Source organism: Takifugu rubripes, chromosome 4, assembly GCF_901000725.2.
Source record: "Takifugu rubripes chromosome 4, fTakRub1.2, whole genome shotgun sequence".
NCBI lineage: Eukaryota > Metazoa > Chordata > Actinopteri > Tetraodontiformes > Tetraodontidae > Takifugu > Takifugu rubripes.
Genome location: NC_042288.1, coordinates 8,332,641 through 8,347,205, shown reverse-complemented (window position 1 = coordinate 8,347,205; position 14,565 = coordinate 8,332,641). Strand labels below are relative to the sequence as shown.

The 14,565-nt window shown below is 42.6% G+C and overlaps 1 protein-coding gene across 6 annotated transcripts in view; it reads right to left on the bottom strand.

Moving 5' to 3' along the window:
• The window catches only part of atrnl1a (attractin-like 1a), a 104,369-nt gene that overhangs the window by 2,660 nt on the left and 87,144 nt on the right, over positions 1-14,565 (bottom strand). For all 6 annotated transcript variants that reach the window (XM_029835533.1, XM_029835534.1, XM_029835531.1 and 3 more), the window contains one exon: positions 6,202-6,316. In XM_029835533.1, the coding sequence (XP_029691393.1) occupies positions 6,202-6,316 (115 nt within the window). The remainder of the gene's footprint in view (positions 1-6,201; positions 6,317-14,565) is intronic.

Genomic DNA, 14,565 nt, shown 5'->3' with positions numbered 1-14,565 from the left:
CACTGCAGACAGCGAAGATCGTCTTGCACACTCCTGTCCTCCCTCTCTTAAGCAAGAAACCATGCCAGATTCTCCAACACATCAGAGTGTCTTGGAGAAGTACGGCACCTTGGCAGTGGCTCCAGGAAGAGAGGGAGTTGGAGCCATAGCGGCTCCTGCGAGGTGCAGCCATCTCTCTGCCGTCTCAACAACCGTGGGCTTGACAACGCACGGTCATTACGGCAGGCGCTCAATCTGCAGGCGTGATGGAGCCAAAACGGTGAGACAGAATCTGCTCTGTTCTTTGTGTGCTTTGGATGCAGGCTGGTTTCAACATTTCAAACTCAAGTGAGTCTTGTTTGGTGTTGTTTTTTTAAGCGGGAAAGTGGATTACGCGAGTTAGCCGTCCTCGATTGTTTGTCACGTAAAACTAATGCCTTTGGAAGCATTGAAAAACAAGCTTATGATTAGAATGCAGACAGAGGTCCTAAATGAAGTTCTTAACTTGCTAAAAGTAGAGCTAGAAACTGAGCTCTTTATCTTCTACTCTGTTGGAACGTCCTTCATCTAAGACCAAACATACGGTTGCTTTATGAATGCTTCCCTCATACTGAAGCCAGATATTTTTTTTTTTTTTTTTTTTTAAGTTTAGCAAAAGGACTGAAGGATAAAGGAGGATACACCAGACAGGAAAATGACTTTTCAGGCATTTTCTGAGTCAATCTTCCGGCAATCAAACCGACCTACAGCTGTCTGGAGCTTGATGACTTTCATGGCTGTGACTCAAGGGTGAGATAAATGTGCTGGGATGGCCGCCAGTTACGTCACATCGCTAAAATCACCTTCACAACATTTCAACCTAATGAGCTCCATGTGAAGGTGCAGAATCCAAAACACAGCTGGGGGGGAGGATGAGAAACTTATTCAATCCTGATGTCACATTTGAATATTTCTCCATCTCGCCAATGTTCACCTTTGACAAATTGACAATAATTATGTTGATTTTGTCCGGGTGAAAACACACGGCTCCATTTGCAAAATTTAATTGGTCAAAAGTAATCAAATCATGCTGCAGGTGAATGGAAGTGCTTCTTCACTGCAACCAGGCACCTAAATGTGATTGTTTTGTCAGGTGCTGTTGACGCATCATTAACCCACCTTCCACACCGGCCCCTCATAGACTAATGGGTTCATTAACGAGAGACTAAATTCTCCAGGTACAAATATCAGCAAGGATTGGATGTGAGAAATGAGGTCTGCAGCTGGAAAACATCTGTGGCAGGAGGAGCGCTCCTGTTAACCTGGAGACGACCCTCATTTCCAGGCCCCGCCCCCTCTATCTGAGCATCAAAGCCTGGCTTCTGGGTCTCCCCTCGCCCTCAATAAAGGCACCGTGGGATGAGATCTGGAGTAATAGTAAACAGAAGAACACCACAGCATGCATCTGCTCCACCAAGAGTAGTCAAAGTCGGTCAAACAATAAAACATTGATATTCAAATATTTACGCCTATCCGCAGCTGTGGCACGCTGAGGCCAACAAACAGGATGGGCAAATAGAAGCACTTTGATGTTGGTGTGCAGGATTCAGGTTTGCTCTAACAAGGAGGTCTTATTAGTAGCACATGGCAGTGTTCATTAGTCTCACTCTTGCTTCCTGAACATCACGGGATGAAGGATATCTCTGTGTTTCCTAAAAATCAAATCTGAGAGCGACATCAGAAAAGCACACACACCTTGTTCTTGCAATGATATTGCTTCAATCGGAATGTTTGGCATCGCTTGCAACGATAATTTCAAGATTTAGTTTCTTGCATTTTTATAGATAATAAAAAGGTTTCGCAGACTTTTCCAAGGGCTTATTAATGTCTTCAGTCCGCTTTCCAACCTCTGTGGACCGGCTATCTAAGAGATTTGATTTATTAATACTGCGCTTTTCTGTACACTGATGACTGCTATGTTCTTAATGCAAACGGTAAGAATCAATTTCTTGTCTTGGTATCAGGATAAATTTTCCCTTTTTCTCTTTAGGAACACAGCCAAAGTGAAAATGACTCAGCATAAGGTTCAACATTTGTTTTTTTTGCTGCAACTAAGGATGAAAATAAGAGAAACTGAAACAATTTGGAAGAACAAATTAGAAATGCAGGTATAGACAAAGAGTCTAAACTAATCACACAGAATGAAACTGCTTATATGTCCATTTCTTCATCCCCACTTAGTCAAAAGCTTTTATATTTGTGTAACTGCAGTAATGTGCAAGTCTGGTTTTGGGGGATTGGGAGGGGCGGCAATGCTGAGGATCTTTCCAGCCGCTCCACTTATTTTTACCACTCCTTTAATCCCTTACCTCCTTCTCTTCCTGATGCAGCTCTAACTTTGTTTTCATTTGCAAGTATATTTCTGCCCTTGTCATGCCATCCTACTGAACCTGTCTTCGTTTTAATACCCCCTTTCTCTGTTGCGCTACTCTAGTTTGAAGACTTTTAACATCTTACAGTACCTTTTTTTCAAAATATCTCTGATGTTGAAAAGGCAGATTAGTGCAGAAAAGGGGGGCTGTTATAAATACTGCTGTGCCTGTGTCACTATTGACCCAGTAAGCTTGAGCAAGAAGTTTCAAAGAGGCCTATAGTGCAGCTCCAAACGCAAATCCACTCAACACTTACCGTCCCCCCATTTTCATTATGAATAACTGGAAAACATCCAGCAAATTTAAACATTATCCATCCATGTAAGAGAGATCTCTGCTTCTGGACCAGGACAGAAATGAGGATAAAATGCAGTGAAAGTACCACCAGTCAGCCGAGCGCCCTCTCCTTTAGCTTGTGTCAAATGGGCTGTTGGCGCTCAATATGGCGCTGATCAATAATTTGGCTTGGTGATTATGCAAAAAGAAAAGTCAGGTCAGAATAACACAATAAGAGTTCAGAAAGAAAACTGTGGGTTTTGCACCAACAGGCTAATTCAGCTTTTAATTTTCAGTCATTTCCATGAGTGAGTAAAGCCAAGACTGAACCCAAAAATAGGACGACTTTAGCGTTTCTTTCATCCATTCATCCATCGCTCTGTGCCGTGACTGTCAGTGCTTTGCTTGCACTTCATTCATCATGTCAATGTGGCTTAAAATCACTCAGAATAGGGGGTCCAGCTGATGCCGCTCATCCGCCGCAACTCGGCTGATTACAGCTGTCACAGAATGTGTCAGAATTCTCTGGGTACCTTGTTTAACTGACCTTCTTGTCTTCTACATATGTACTTTTCCAGTTACTTCTGTAATTGTTGTACATTTTTGATTAATTAGCAAACATCAAAAAAAAATTACGGATGGAAATATGGAAATAAAATGTAAAGTAATCTCTTTTTAATTTATGCTTGGAGCTGAAATTCCACTGTGGCAGAATTATCATTATAATTTGAATTTATAGGAAATCAAATGTTTTTTCATTAGCAGAGTGATTTAGTGGTTTCTACAATAGCACAAGGACAAAGAGCACAAAGCCAAACAGAGATTTCCAGTAAGGAGATGTAGGGAATCATGCCTAGAAGAGACGTTCTCTTATCTGCGACTTCTGAGACTTGTTGGGACGCTGTGGCACCAGGTCCCTTTCCAAAAGACAACACATTGGAGGAAGATATGTAACAGCATGAAAAGAGCTGGCTGTCAGTCTGAGACTTTAACAGAAAGCTGTAAAATAGTGCAATATGAGACTGAAGAATAAAGGCTGAGAACTGGCATCTGTATGGAAAAAGTCTGCTATTACACCCTTTTATCCTCTCCCGTTCTCTCTTTTTAAACCACTGCTGTTTCCCCCCCCCCCCCGCACACATGAAGGGTCAGTTAATGGTAACACCTCAGGGGAGTGAAGCAAAGGAGGACAAGACAAAAACAAAGAGGAAAAAAGAGAAGGCAGTGCATGGCAGCGCAGGCTAAAACAGGCTCGCTCATCGAGGATTCCTCTTGAAGTGTCTCCCATCGAGAGTGGGCGGAGCTAGCCTGCAGTGACTTCACGCCCATGAACGCTAACTTCAATGGAGGACTGTTGTCTGACCCGCCGCTGAGAACCTCTCTGGGGAGTGAAGGGGTGGGAGGATGGGAAGAAGAGAGGAGTCGGACGACGGGCTTTAAAAAATATACCTTCAATCAGGTTTTTTTTAAGTGTTAACACAAGCCATTTTATGTGGCGTTGTCATGACCCATGACCTCAGCGTGATTATCACTATTAAGTGGGGATAAAATGTGACAAAAAGGATTGTCAAGCATTTACACATTAAACCCAAACCCTTTTAAAATCAGGCACCTGAACTCACGACTCACGGCTGTAATTAGTAGAATTCTGTTGCATTCAGTTCAGTTCGATACCAGTTATCGGACCCTTTTAGCCTCTTACACTTCCAGGTGCTGCTAATGCACTTTCTACCATGGAGCTCTCTGGGGGGTCTGATACCATCAGTATTGCCTCTGGGTGGAGTAAAACATTTACTTTCTCTCTTAAGAAATGACTTATTTCCTTAAATTTCTGCTACCTTTGTATTTCCTGTGTTAGTCACTGTTTTTTGTTGTTGTTTTGTTATATTCTATTGAAGCATAGGCTGTGAAGGGTTCCATAAGGGTTCTTCTTCATCTTCTTCATCTTCCATAAGGAAGATGCTAAAAAGCCATACGTTTAATTACTTTACTGAAAAAAATGGAAATATGAAAAAACAAAGGTTTTGAAGACATAAACACCTTGTTGGTGGAATTGCTTGCACAGGTTGAGACAGGTTGAGGGCCCCTTCCTACAAAAGGGATTTTGGCATAGCATCCCCTCTGGGTTTTAAATGATACCATTCAAGATATGGTTTTTGGTGGAATTGCTTCTCTACATTCCAGGTAGAGCTGCTGACAAAGAATCCTATAGGTTCTAGGGTTTTTTTTTTTAGATAGAACCAGCTTCCAAATACAACCACCTTTACTTGACCAAAGGAGAACCATCTGAACATGAATTTCTAAGAGTGTATAAAGACAAAACCAGACACTTTAAATATCTCCCAGACAGCTTTAGGGGAGAAGAAAAAGAAAATAAAAACTGGGAAATGTATACGTGTGGGTGGGAGTGGAACTAGAGCTTGGTGGAAGATGATCTGGATGGGGAGAAGATTGGCCTCTTGCTGACGGTGCACGAGCTCCCGGTCTGGTGAGGAAGTACAGCTGTCCTTTCACTAATTTTTATGGCCACACAGCGGCCGGCGTGAGCTGGTGGGAGATATCAGATGTCTTCTGCGTATAGCGGCAACATGACCTCAGACGGGGGGAAATCAGGATGTCTCGTTCAGGGGAACAATTGATCCAACGAGAAGGGTTTGGAGGGAAAACCAGGCAGGTTTGACCACATTAGACCCTTTTTAAAAGGTGCCATATGTCAAGAGTTTTTCTGAATAATTCATTATACCACTGAGCCGAAAGTAAGACCATACCACTCTCACCATATAGAAACACTTTGATTACACCCAGATGCTGTACACTCTTGATGTGCCTTGTTTTTCCTGTGTTCTGCTTCTATTAAAAGCACTTTTAAGCTGTGAAATGTTGGAAAACTCCTGGTTCCTAGTGAGACTCTATGATATTTAAAGCCCATCAACTCTGCTTCCATTACCAGTAAAACCAAATGTGTTGGACAGAAGCCGACAGAAAGCATCGACTTCTAATTGATGCCTTCTATCAAACTATTTAGGTTCTACAGAGTTCCTTTATGTGGCTACAAATAGTTTCAATGCTCATGATGCTGGTAAACACCCAGGCTCAAGGACGCTGTAACAGCATGTTTACTCTGCTTTTCTTCAAAACCCATTAATACGGGAGCTGTTGAGAGGCTGCCGCCAGGCACGTGGGAAGCACCAGTCGCCAAAAAAACAGACAGAACTAAAAGCATCACAAACGGTGCGCGCTGTTTCTGTGAGTTTACAATGAGGTTGATGAGGGATTTTAGGGTTGGAGACAGATGAAGGTTTACAGCATCAGACACTACTCACAACACAGGAGTTGGTGCAAACAGTCATAAAAAGTCATTTGACTGACACTTCTACATGAACATATTGGTGATGCTATAGCTGCTCATTACATCATGGTTATTTCAATCAAAACATATAAAAAAACACATATTTGTAGACTGTAATGTTAATTACTTGTTACCACAGTAACATGTAATGGCGTGTGTGTGTGTGTGTGTGCGAGAGGACCATACCAGACTGTCCTGGTGGCGGTATTCCAGATGGGACTCTGGGTAGATACAGTAGAACCGTCAGAACACCCGCTCTGCTCCCCCAACACGGCTCCATGGCTATGGGTTTCGGCACAGCCTGGACACCCAACACACACAGACACAAAACCCACACAATTAAGACAGGCGAGAAAAACACAAGTGAAAGAGGTGACGGTGACACCGCTGCGGCAGTGTTTGGAACCGGTGGTATCGGTGGCGGCCGATCCATCTAAGCGATGTAGCAGACACTCATACGCCCTGAGCTCATGCTGTAATATCCTGATCCCTGCTGCCACCTCCTCCATTATCAAAGCTCCCAGCTGGGGGAAGCAGGCGGACTGCAGCGTGTGGAGCGCTGCCTGCTGTGCAGCTAATGCACACAGGTAGGGGATCACTCTCTCTGGCGGCGTGCTCATGTAGACAAAAACAGCCATTTGGACACCAGCCGACACAACTTGTCTGCTAATGCTTCAGACGCAATCATACTTTACAAATGAAAACGGACAGAACTAGACACCAAAACCTGCCCCCAACACATGCAGAGACCTTGACACGAACTAAGAAAATGCTAAAAGGCAATGATTTAGAATGGAATTGTCGGGGTTCTCCGTGACATAACCCAGAAACTCACATTTCCAGATGTAGGAAAAATGATTAAACGCACACATAAATATGATTCAGATACTTACTAAAGGCTCTATAAAGTGCCCTCGGGGCTGGTAGTACAGGCAACTGTCTGTATGGAAATGTGTGTAGCTGGTGTAGAGTTACTCCTCATCTGAGCATGTGGGGGAGTCGTGACATGTCGATTATTGGTTTGACTCTTCTGACATTCTCTACCACAAAGGTCATAAACACAAAGCCTCTACATTACTGTGGTCTATGGAGAGGTGGGGTTTACACACACACACACTTTTTTTTTTTTTTTAATTTTCATCCTTTCGGTCTGTTTGCTTTACTTACCTGAAATATTTCTGTGCTAACCACACTCCCCTCTGAGAGTAAATAAGGCAGCGCATTATCTTCTTATCTTATCTTAAAACCGACGGAGCCTGCGAGCAGTTGTGCGTAGGAACTGTTTTCTTTCCGTTTGACTGCACAGGGGGAAGTCTGCCTCCATTCATGGGAGGTTGCGAACTTCACAGCTGAGCCGTGAACATTTCCTTTCCAGTCCTGTGGCAGCCATTATACGTGAATGCCTGCAGCCTCCTCAATAAAGTTTTTTTTCCTCACAATGGGAGCATCTTCTGCTCATTTCACCATTAAAACCATCCGTATTTTTTTCCAAACCTTACCTTCAATCACATGCTGAGGTCTGAAAATTAAAATATTAAAGGTCTGATGAGCATGAACAATGCTAATCACAGCAAACTTTCCACTTTTAGCTAATTAGTAAAAGCTGACTTTCAATTATAACTGTTGAAAAGATGTAACATTTTAGGGAATAATAAAATAATCAATCAGGAAGGACGCGCCGACTTCACTTCTTTCGAAGTAATTATCAACTGTGCCCAACTTTGACCACCTCAGCACAAACACACGGCAGACAAACACACATGGAAAGGTTTCCTGTGGTTCTAATACGTTTAAGTGCTGGAGCGTGCAGCATAATTAGAGACTTCAGGCTCCTGTTTAGTGTTTGAGTGTCAGTAAATGATGGTGTTCTTATTAACTCGATTCAAATGCACAAACACAACACGACTCAGCTCACTCTTGAACTCCACCGTGAATCTCCTGCTCGTATTAAAGACAATAAAAAAATAAAGATAAATTAGAAAAAGTACAACGGACAACATGGCTGAACTGAAATAGTCAGAGTGACTATAATATATGACAATAATTCTGTGTTGGCATTCACAAATAACTAATGTTTTCTATTAATTTTCTGACTTTATTAGCCAGTGTTGCCAGAGCAACAGGAAATCCTATGTTTAATTGTGCTTTTTTTCTAGTGTACTGAGATAAGTTCAGCTCAGTAAATCATGTAATCTCATGAAACATGTGTAGTTACTTCAAAATCTGAAATATGAAGCACTGGTGGTTTTCAGTGATTTATAATTATCAATCATTTTAATATAAATAATGTAAAACCAATTTCAATTCACAATAATGTATTTATCCATGCGCTTCAGTGAGGAATATTCCAGTTATCCTGAAAACTATTCCTAATATAACTATTTTCTTGTAAATTATAGCATGCACCTACTGCGTGCATAAATCATTAGTGATATTGGAAATATTAACATGATGCTAAATACCATAATAAATGACCGGGAGTGTTAATTATTATGGCTCTTCATCACAAGAAGTGCATTATGTCAAAATAGCTTCAAAGTGGTGCTAATTTATTTCAAAAGGTATAAATATTATTCCATATTTCAAAGTTAAAACAACTAAACAAAATTCTCTCCATGGTGGTTTCGAAAAGTTGCAAATCTGATGAGTAAGTGTGTGTGTGTGTGTGTGTGTGTGTGTTCTCTGCTGGATCCTTTCCCAATGTAATCACAGTAAGTGAAATACAGAGAGACAGAGGATAGGTGTGTGTGTGTGTGTGTGTGTGTGTGTGTGGGGGGGGGGGGGTAAGGTTGGAAAGGAGCCTCGGTGGGCGGAGTCCAGGTAAACGTTCAAGTCAACAGTAAAATCCTGCTGAGCTGTCACCTCACTGTAAAAGCTTTTTCAGCTGACTCAAGTACAGTGGCTCCCTCCATCTTTATATTTATATTTTAAATATAAAGAGCCACTTAAGCTATCAGACAACGCTTTCTGCTGACTGTGGGCAATGCAGAAATTGGCTGCTTGGCAATATGGAGCAATTTCTCTTCATCTTCCCTCATCGAATTATTGGAAATAATCCAGGAAGAGTTTTTGCGACCATGCAGCTTTTTGCTGGTTCAGAACCATCTTCAGTCTTTATTCTCCTCAGACAGGAGGATTATCACATGTCAGCGTGTCGCCCGAAATGACAAATCAATGAGAAATCCTGGGCCGGCAAGGATCCCATACGGGATTAGCTTTCTTTTAAGATGTGCGCTGACTATAAATCTTCAACTTCATCAACAATGTTTTAAAACATGAGTAAAATCAATTCTTATCAAACCCAGCGGCCAGTCCTGTAGTTCATCAATGGAAGGTTGACTTTTGTTACTGAGCTGCAGAAAATCAGCAGCTCCCTCCATCACATGCAGACTTTGCTACAACAGACAATGCTACAACTCATACATCACAGCGTATGGACCACAGTCCATAGGCCCAATATTTGATGGTCGCTCCCTAAAGACACATTTTAAGTGGGTTTTTGGTTCACTTCCCTCCTACTGTGAGAATAGAGCTTTAATAAAAGTGGGTGGATAAGAGGAACTGGGGCAGTCTAGCGTTTGGAAAAACACAAACCTAAAAAAAAGTAAAATAGAGGCAAGAAATATCCTAACATTGCTACTCAATCAGCAGTTTAGCAGCAGTGCTGCACACTATTGTTTAAGCGTGTGAAAAAGGTTCCGGTGAACATTGGAACTTCAGGGAAATGTCCAACTCATCATTCTGGTTCTTTTCTTTGCACTAAAAAAAGGATTTATTCTTTTTTAAATGCAGCCATGATGTAAATGAACACATTTCGACTTTGACGGATTGCTGCATCACCGCCGAAGTAAAGGAAAATGCGACGCCGGACTCTTGCCCCGGCGCAGCTCTCATCTTATCGTTGCTCACATCAACAAAAGCTGAAGGCACAATCTTAACACGCAGCGGGATCTTTGTTCCACTGATTATCTGGATGCGAGTCTTTTAATGCTTCTCTCTAGGATGGTGTTGCTTTATCGTGGAGTAAATCTATTGTGGCTTTTTTAGGCATGGAAATGAAATAGAGATGTAATCACCTTTCAGCATGAGAAAGCAAAAACGCCAGAGTTTGGGCTTTTACGGTGATTAGCCATCAGCAATGGTCTTGTGATTGAAGTCGACCCCTTTTTTATTCCTTATTTTCACACCTGTTTGCTTTTGTTTACATCTTCTGCTTCCTGAAAACATCAACCCAACCCATTTTCCGACACCAAATTCTGATATTAGCCTGTCAAATGTGGCAGCATGCACGTTTGGTTGGGTAAGAGGCATGAGAGGTGCACGTATGCCTGGCCCCGGAGGTGTGGAGAGTGCTTTCCCATCTTGCCCTCCACAGCAGGTCAGGCCAGCCATGCATGTCTACCCCTGCAGGGCAGAAAATTGTCACCTCCAATCCTCTATCCGTTGAAAACTGCTTTTCCATTTCCTGCCCCTGTGTCTCTCCACCCATGGCTGCACTCCGCGGGGAGTCGGCGGGATTGAGAGGAAACGGTGCTGATCAGGGTTGCGAGACAGCGCCTCATTCAGTGTGTGTTTTTCCACTTAAGGTAGAAGGAACACCTCCTAATTACCGTGTGTCAGACCTCAGCTTTTTACTTTTCTTGCAAGTTTCTCGGGGTGCCACGTGCTTCTAATCGTTTCTGGTGTTGAACTGAGAACAACTTGACTAATCAAACACACTCATATTAGCCAGAAGGTTTGGCGATGAAGAGTATTATGAAGAAAAGAAAAAGTCAGAGGGAAAATGTGCCGCAGCTCCGTGCTGGAGGAGAGTGACGGAGGGAGCAGGATAACATGTATATTTCTAAAGTGGGGGGCTTCCAGTTTTGAAAGTGTTGAAAGATTTTCTGGAACAAAGTGGCATGGTTGTCCCTATAATTAGGCAGAACCAACAGCAGATATAGCAGCGCTTGTTCTCGCACCTCTACCTTTTTTCTTCTCCCCATAAAAGCTGTTTTTCTGCTTCGTCTCAAATACAGCTTGTCGCCTAAAACTGGTAAACAAGTGAGAAACGCCCTCAGAGGGGACAATCTGTGTCTGCGACCGTCCTCCCTGGGATGAGCTCCAGCATTATCCTGACAGGTCTGATCGCACCGAGATAGCAAAGTTTTGTGAAGAAGAGGAGTGGAAATGAGGAGAGGACAGAAAAGGCATAAGTTCGGTTTCTCTTCCTTAAATGCCCGAAAAAAAGCAGCAATAGGAGAAGTATTTGAGCCATATTTTATCTCTTTCTTAACTCCACTCTGACTCTAACACTCAACTCCATTCCTCACACAAGGAAGTCCTCATTTTTCAGTCTTAGACTATAATTACAGTGAACATTTTAATTATCTTGTATGGAGCTGTGGAAGAGAACGACAACGTCTTGCAAAAGGAAAACTGCGTTATAATGGTAAAAACAAAGCGTCTCCATTTTGATGAGCTCCTTTGTCTCATTGTAAGATCAGAATATGTGATATAAACCCAAGTCCTTGTTTTGTTTTACTACGGTAATAAATTGGTACATGTACTGCTTGGAGTACAAAGAAAGGGAGTCACTAATTTTCATGAGCATTAGTCGTAAAAATCGAATGGATGAGAATGTCTGTGGTCACGCGGCCCTTGTTTTGACTCGCATCTCTCTTGTCGTCGTTCCTTCCCTGCCTGTGTTTTATCTTCTAATGCTTCTCCCTAGTCTTGCACGCGCAGGAGAACGGGTCACACCTTTACCTCAGCACTGCATATTGAGCACATTCCCCAAATGAGAGAAAAGGAAAATAAATAAAAACAAGCCGTGTGTTGTTGCCCGTCTGCTGCTTTCAATTTTTGCTCAGGACGTCAGCAAGCAGACAATCCCATTACTGCAAGGAAGGACAGCGGGGCCTCTTCATAACCTCTACCTCCACACCTCACACACTTCTCCGCTGAGGTGACAAATTAATCATCCTTCTAATGCTCCCTGAAAGCCATACCTCTTCCCTGCCACCGACTTTTTATAATTTAGGAAATGGGGGTATATCTTTAATTCAGAAACACCTTTAATCCTCTGTCGTCTCCTGACGGACACACCGCAGTCCCTTCCTCTTTTCACTATTAGTGTTGGGAAGATGAATGTGTTTTCTAGCAGCCGTGGACGTGTAGCCATATCCACGAGGGATGACACACACCTGGCTGCACTGTAGAAACCAACACACACTCACACACACACACAGCATGAGCCCAGAAACCTACATAACAACGGTGCAGAGGCCATTGTCGCGCCGCAACATCTTTTTTCCCTCCTCCAAATTCAGTATTGACAAATTGTGCTGGAGGAGACGGGGAGAAGGAGCAGCGTTGGTATTGATCCCGAGCAAAGGAGAAGGAAACACAGTCATCATTAAGAGGCGAGCGAAGGAAAAAGGGGGGGAAATAGACTAATGAGGGACGATCACAGCACACAGAGCACCACTCACGGTACGCACGGAGCCCACTGTTCTTTCACTGACTCGCTCCTGAGGGAGAAACTATCTGAAGCTGTTCAGTTTGTTTAAATGTAATCTTTTACAAAGACAGAATGGTTCATACTAAACCTTGCCATTACATTCTCTTCGTTAGAAATCAGCTCCACGAAGATACTGCTTGGGATCTTTACACATTCATACACAATATATAGAGCCATTTATATATGCTCAGAAAGCACCGGGACAAGAGGATCTACACTCCAGACCGTAAAAATCAATGCATTTGTCATTTATTATTTTATCCAAGAGGAGGCGACTGAAGAAAAATGTTAGTATAAACTTAATAAATGTGCATTAAAGTGTGAAACTGCCACTATGGATCAAGTACAGGTGTGTAAAAAAAATCCATAGATGTTGTTTAAAAGGCATGATGCTTAAAATTACTATAAAATTAAATTAAAAAAACAACATTTTTTCACAGTTCTGGTGAGGAAATCCAGTATGTAATTTGCCATGTGGTAGCGCAGACAAGGAGACGTCGTCGCGAACAAAGAGACATACTTGGTGATAAAAGATGCTTTAAAAAGCAGTTAACCTGAAAATCAGCCATATTTCCGTATTAAAACCACCTCCTCAGGTCCTCGGCTGCAGAGGAAGAAAGAGACGGGAGTTTAAACACAGCTAGTCTGACAGCCTTGGAACATATTTCTGGCTGTTCAGCAGTTTGGGGAAAGAAATGGTGCTTGTTTACATGCTGTAAAAGACCAATGCGATCAGTTTCTGTAAGGCAGTATCATTTACGCACACGAAGAATTCTGACTTCAGTCCGATTGAATCAGAAGGTCGTTTCACAACTGCCTGGAATGTTTTTTTTCCCGTTTCACAAAGTCAAAGGCCGCCGGTACACACAGGTGTTGCATTCTCTCAACACAACCAGTCAGGACATGCAGAAATGTAAGATTTGTATATGTTGGAATCAACATCTTTGTAAATTAGCTGGTGAAAAACCCAAAAGGTACCACGTTTTCCTCACGGGCTGGAACAACAATGGTTAAAAAGTCCCGAATATATGTGTGCTAACTCTCATGATGCAATTTGTTTTCTTTTTATCAAGAGAAGATGCTAAATAAAAGGAGCCTTTTGTGAAAGTGCATATAGCCCATTAAGAGGAATGGGTTTGTTTTAGCCTCGTTAGCGTGACAGCAGCTTGACTTATCGAGTTAATAACGTCCCTCTCTGCTTCTGTTTGTGTGGGAGAGGGCGCCGAGATGCCTTTCAGATGGGAGACGCTTGGAGAGAACCACAGGTGACGGATGCCAAAGTAAACCAGAGGGGTGCGCAGGCGATTGTCTGTGATGAATGCAAAGGAGCGCGCTTTTCAGTGAGTGTTTGTGCTTTTTCTCATTTTTCGTCTGCGTGAAAGAAGCTTTTGTGTTATCTGATAAGGTCTGGCGCGCATGTGTGTGTCTGTGTGTGTCAGCGTGTGTGCACATGTGGGTCTAAATCAGTATTTACCCAAACATCACTCCCAGATGTCATGAATATTCCTTATCTTTGTCTTTCTCCCAACTCCCATTCACCCCTCCCACCCTCTCAAACACTCCCTCCTGGGGCAAAACACACCTTCACAGCTGAAGAATCGATACAGTACATCGGAACACGTGGTAGGAATTGATCGAGGGACGTCATTAATCGCAGCAAGGTGGTTTCCGCATTTCCCAGGTGGAGGCGCTTATGCTCGCGTTATCTCAGCGGCTTCGCAATGAGGCGGCAGCGGTCTGTGGATGAGGGGCAAACGTCGATTTATGTTGATAAATGCTGTTAGGAAGCTTAGAAGGACGACAAGTCCTGCAGTCCACATTAAAGAAGTCAAAAAGCCAAAAGGTAGTTACCTTCTACACGAGAGACAAAGATATAGCTTAAATCAAGACTCTGATGGACGGATTTACTTCCTCCACTGGAGTGAATGAGCAGATTTCTCCGATGTGGAATTAATTAAGGACATTTATTTGGAAAATGTAGTAAAGATAGTGTTGTACTTTGGATAATTTGTCGTGTTAGAGTGAAGGCAAAAGGTGCATGCTCAGTT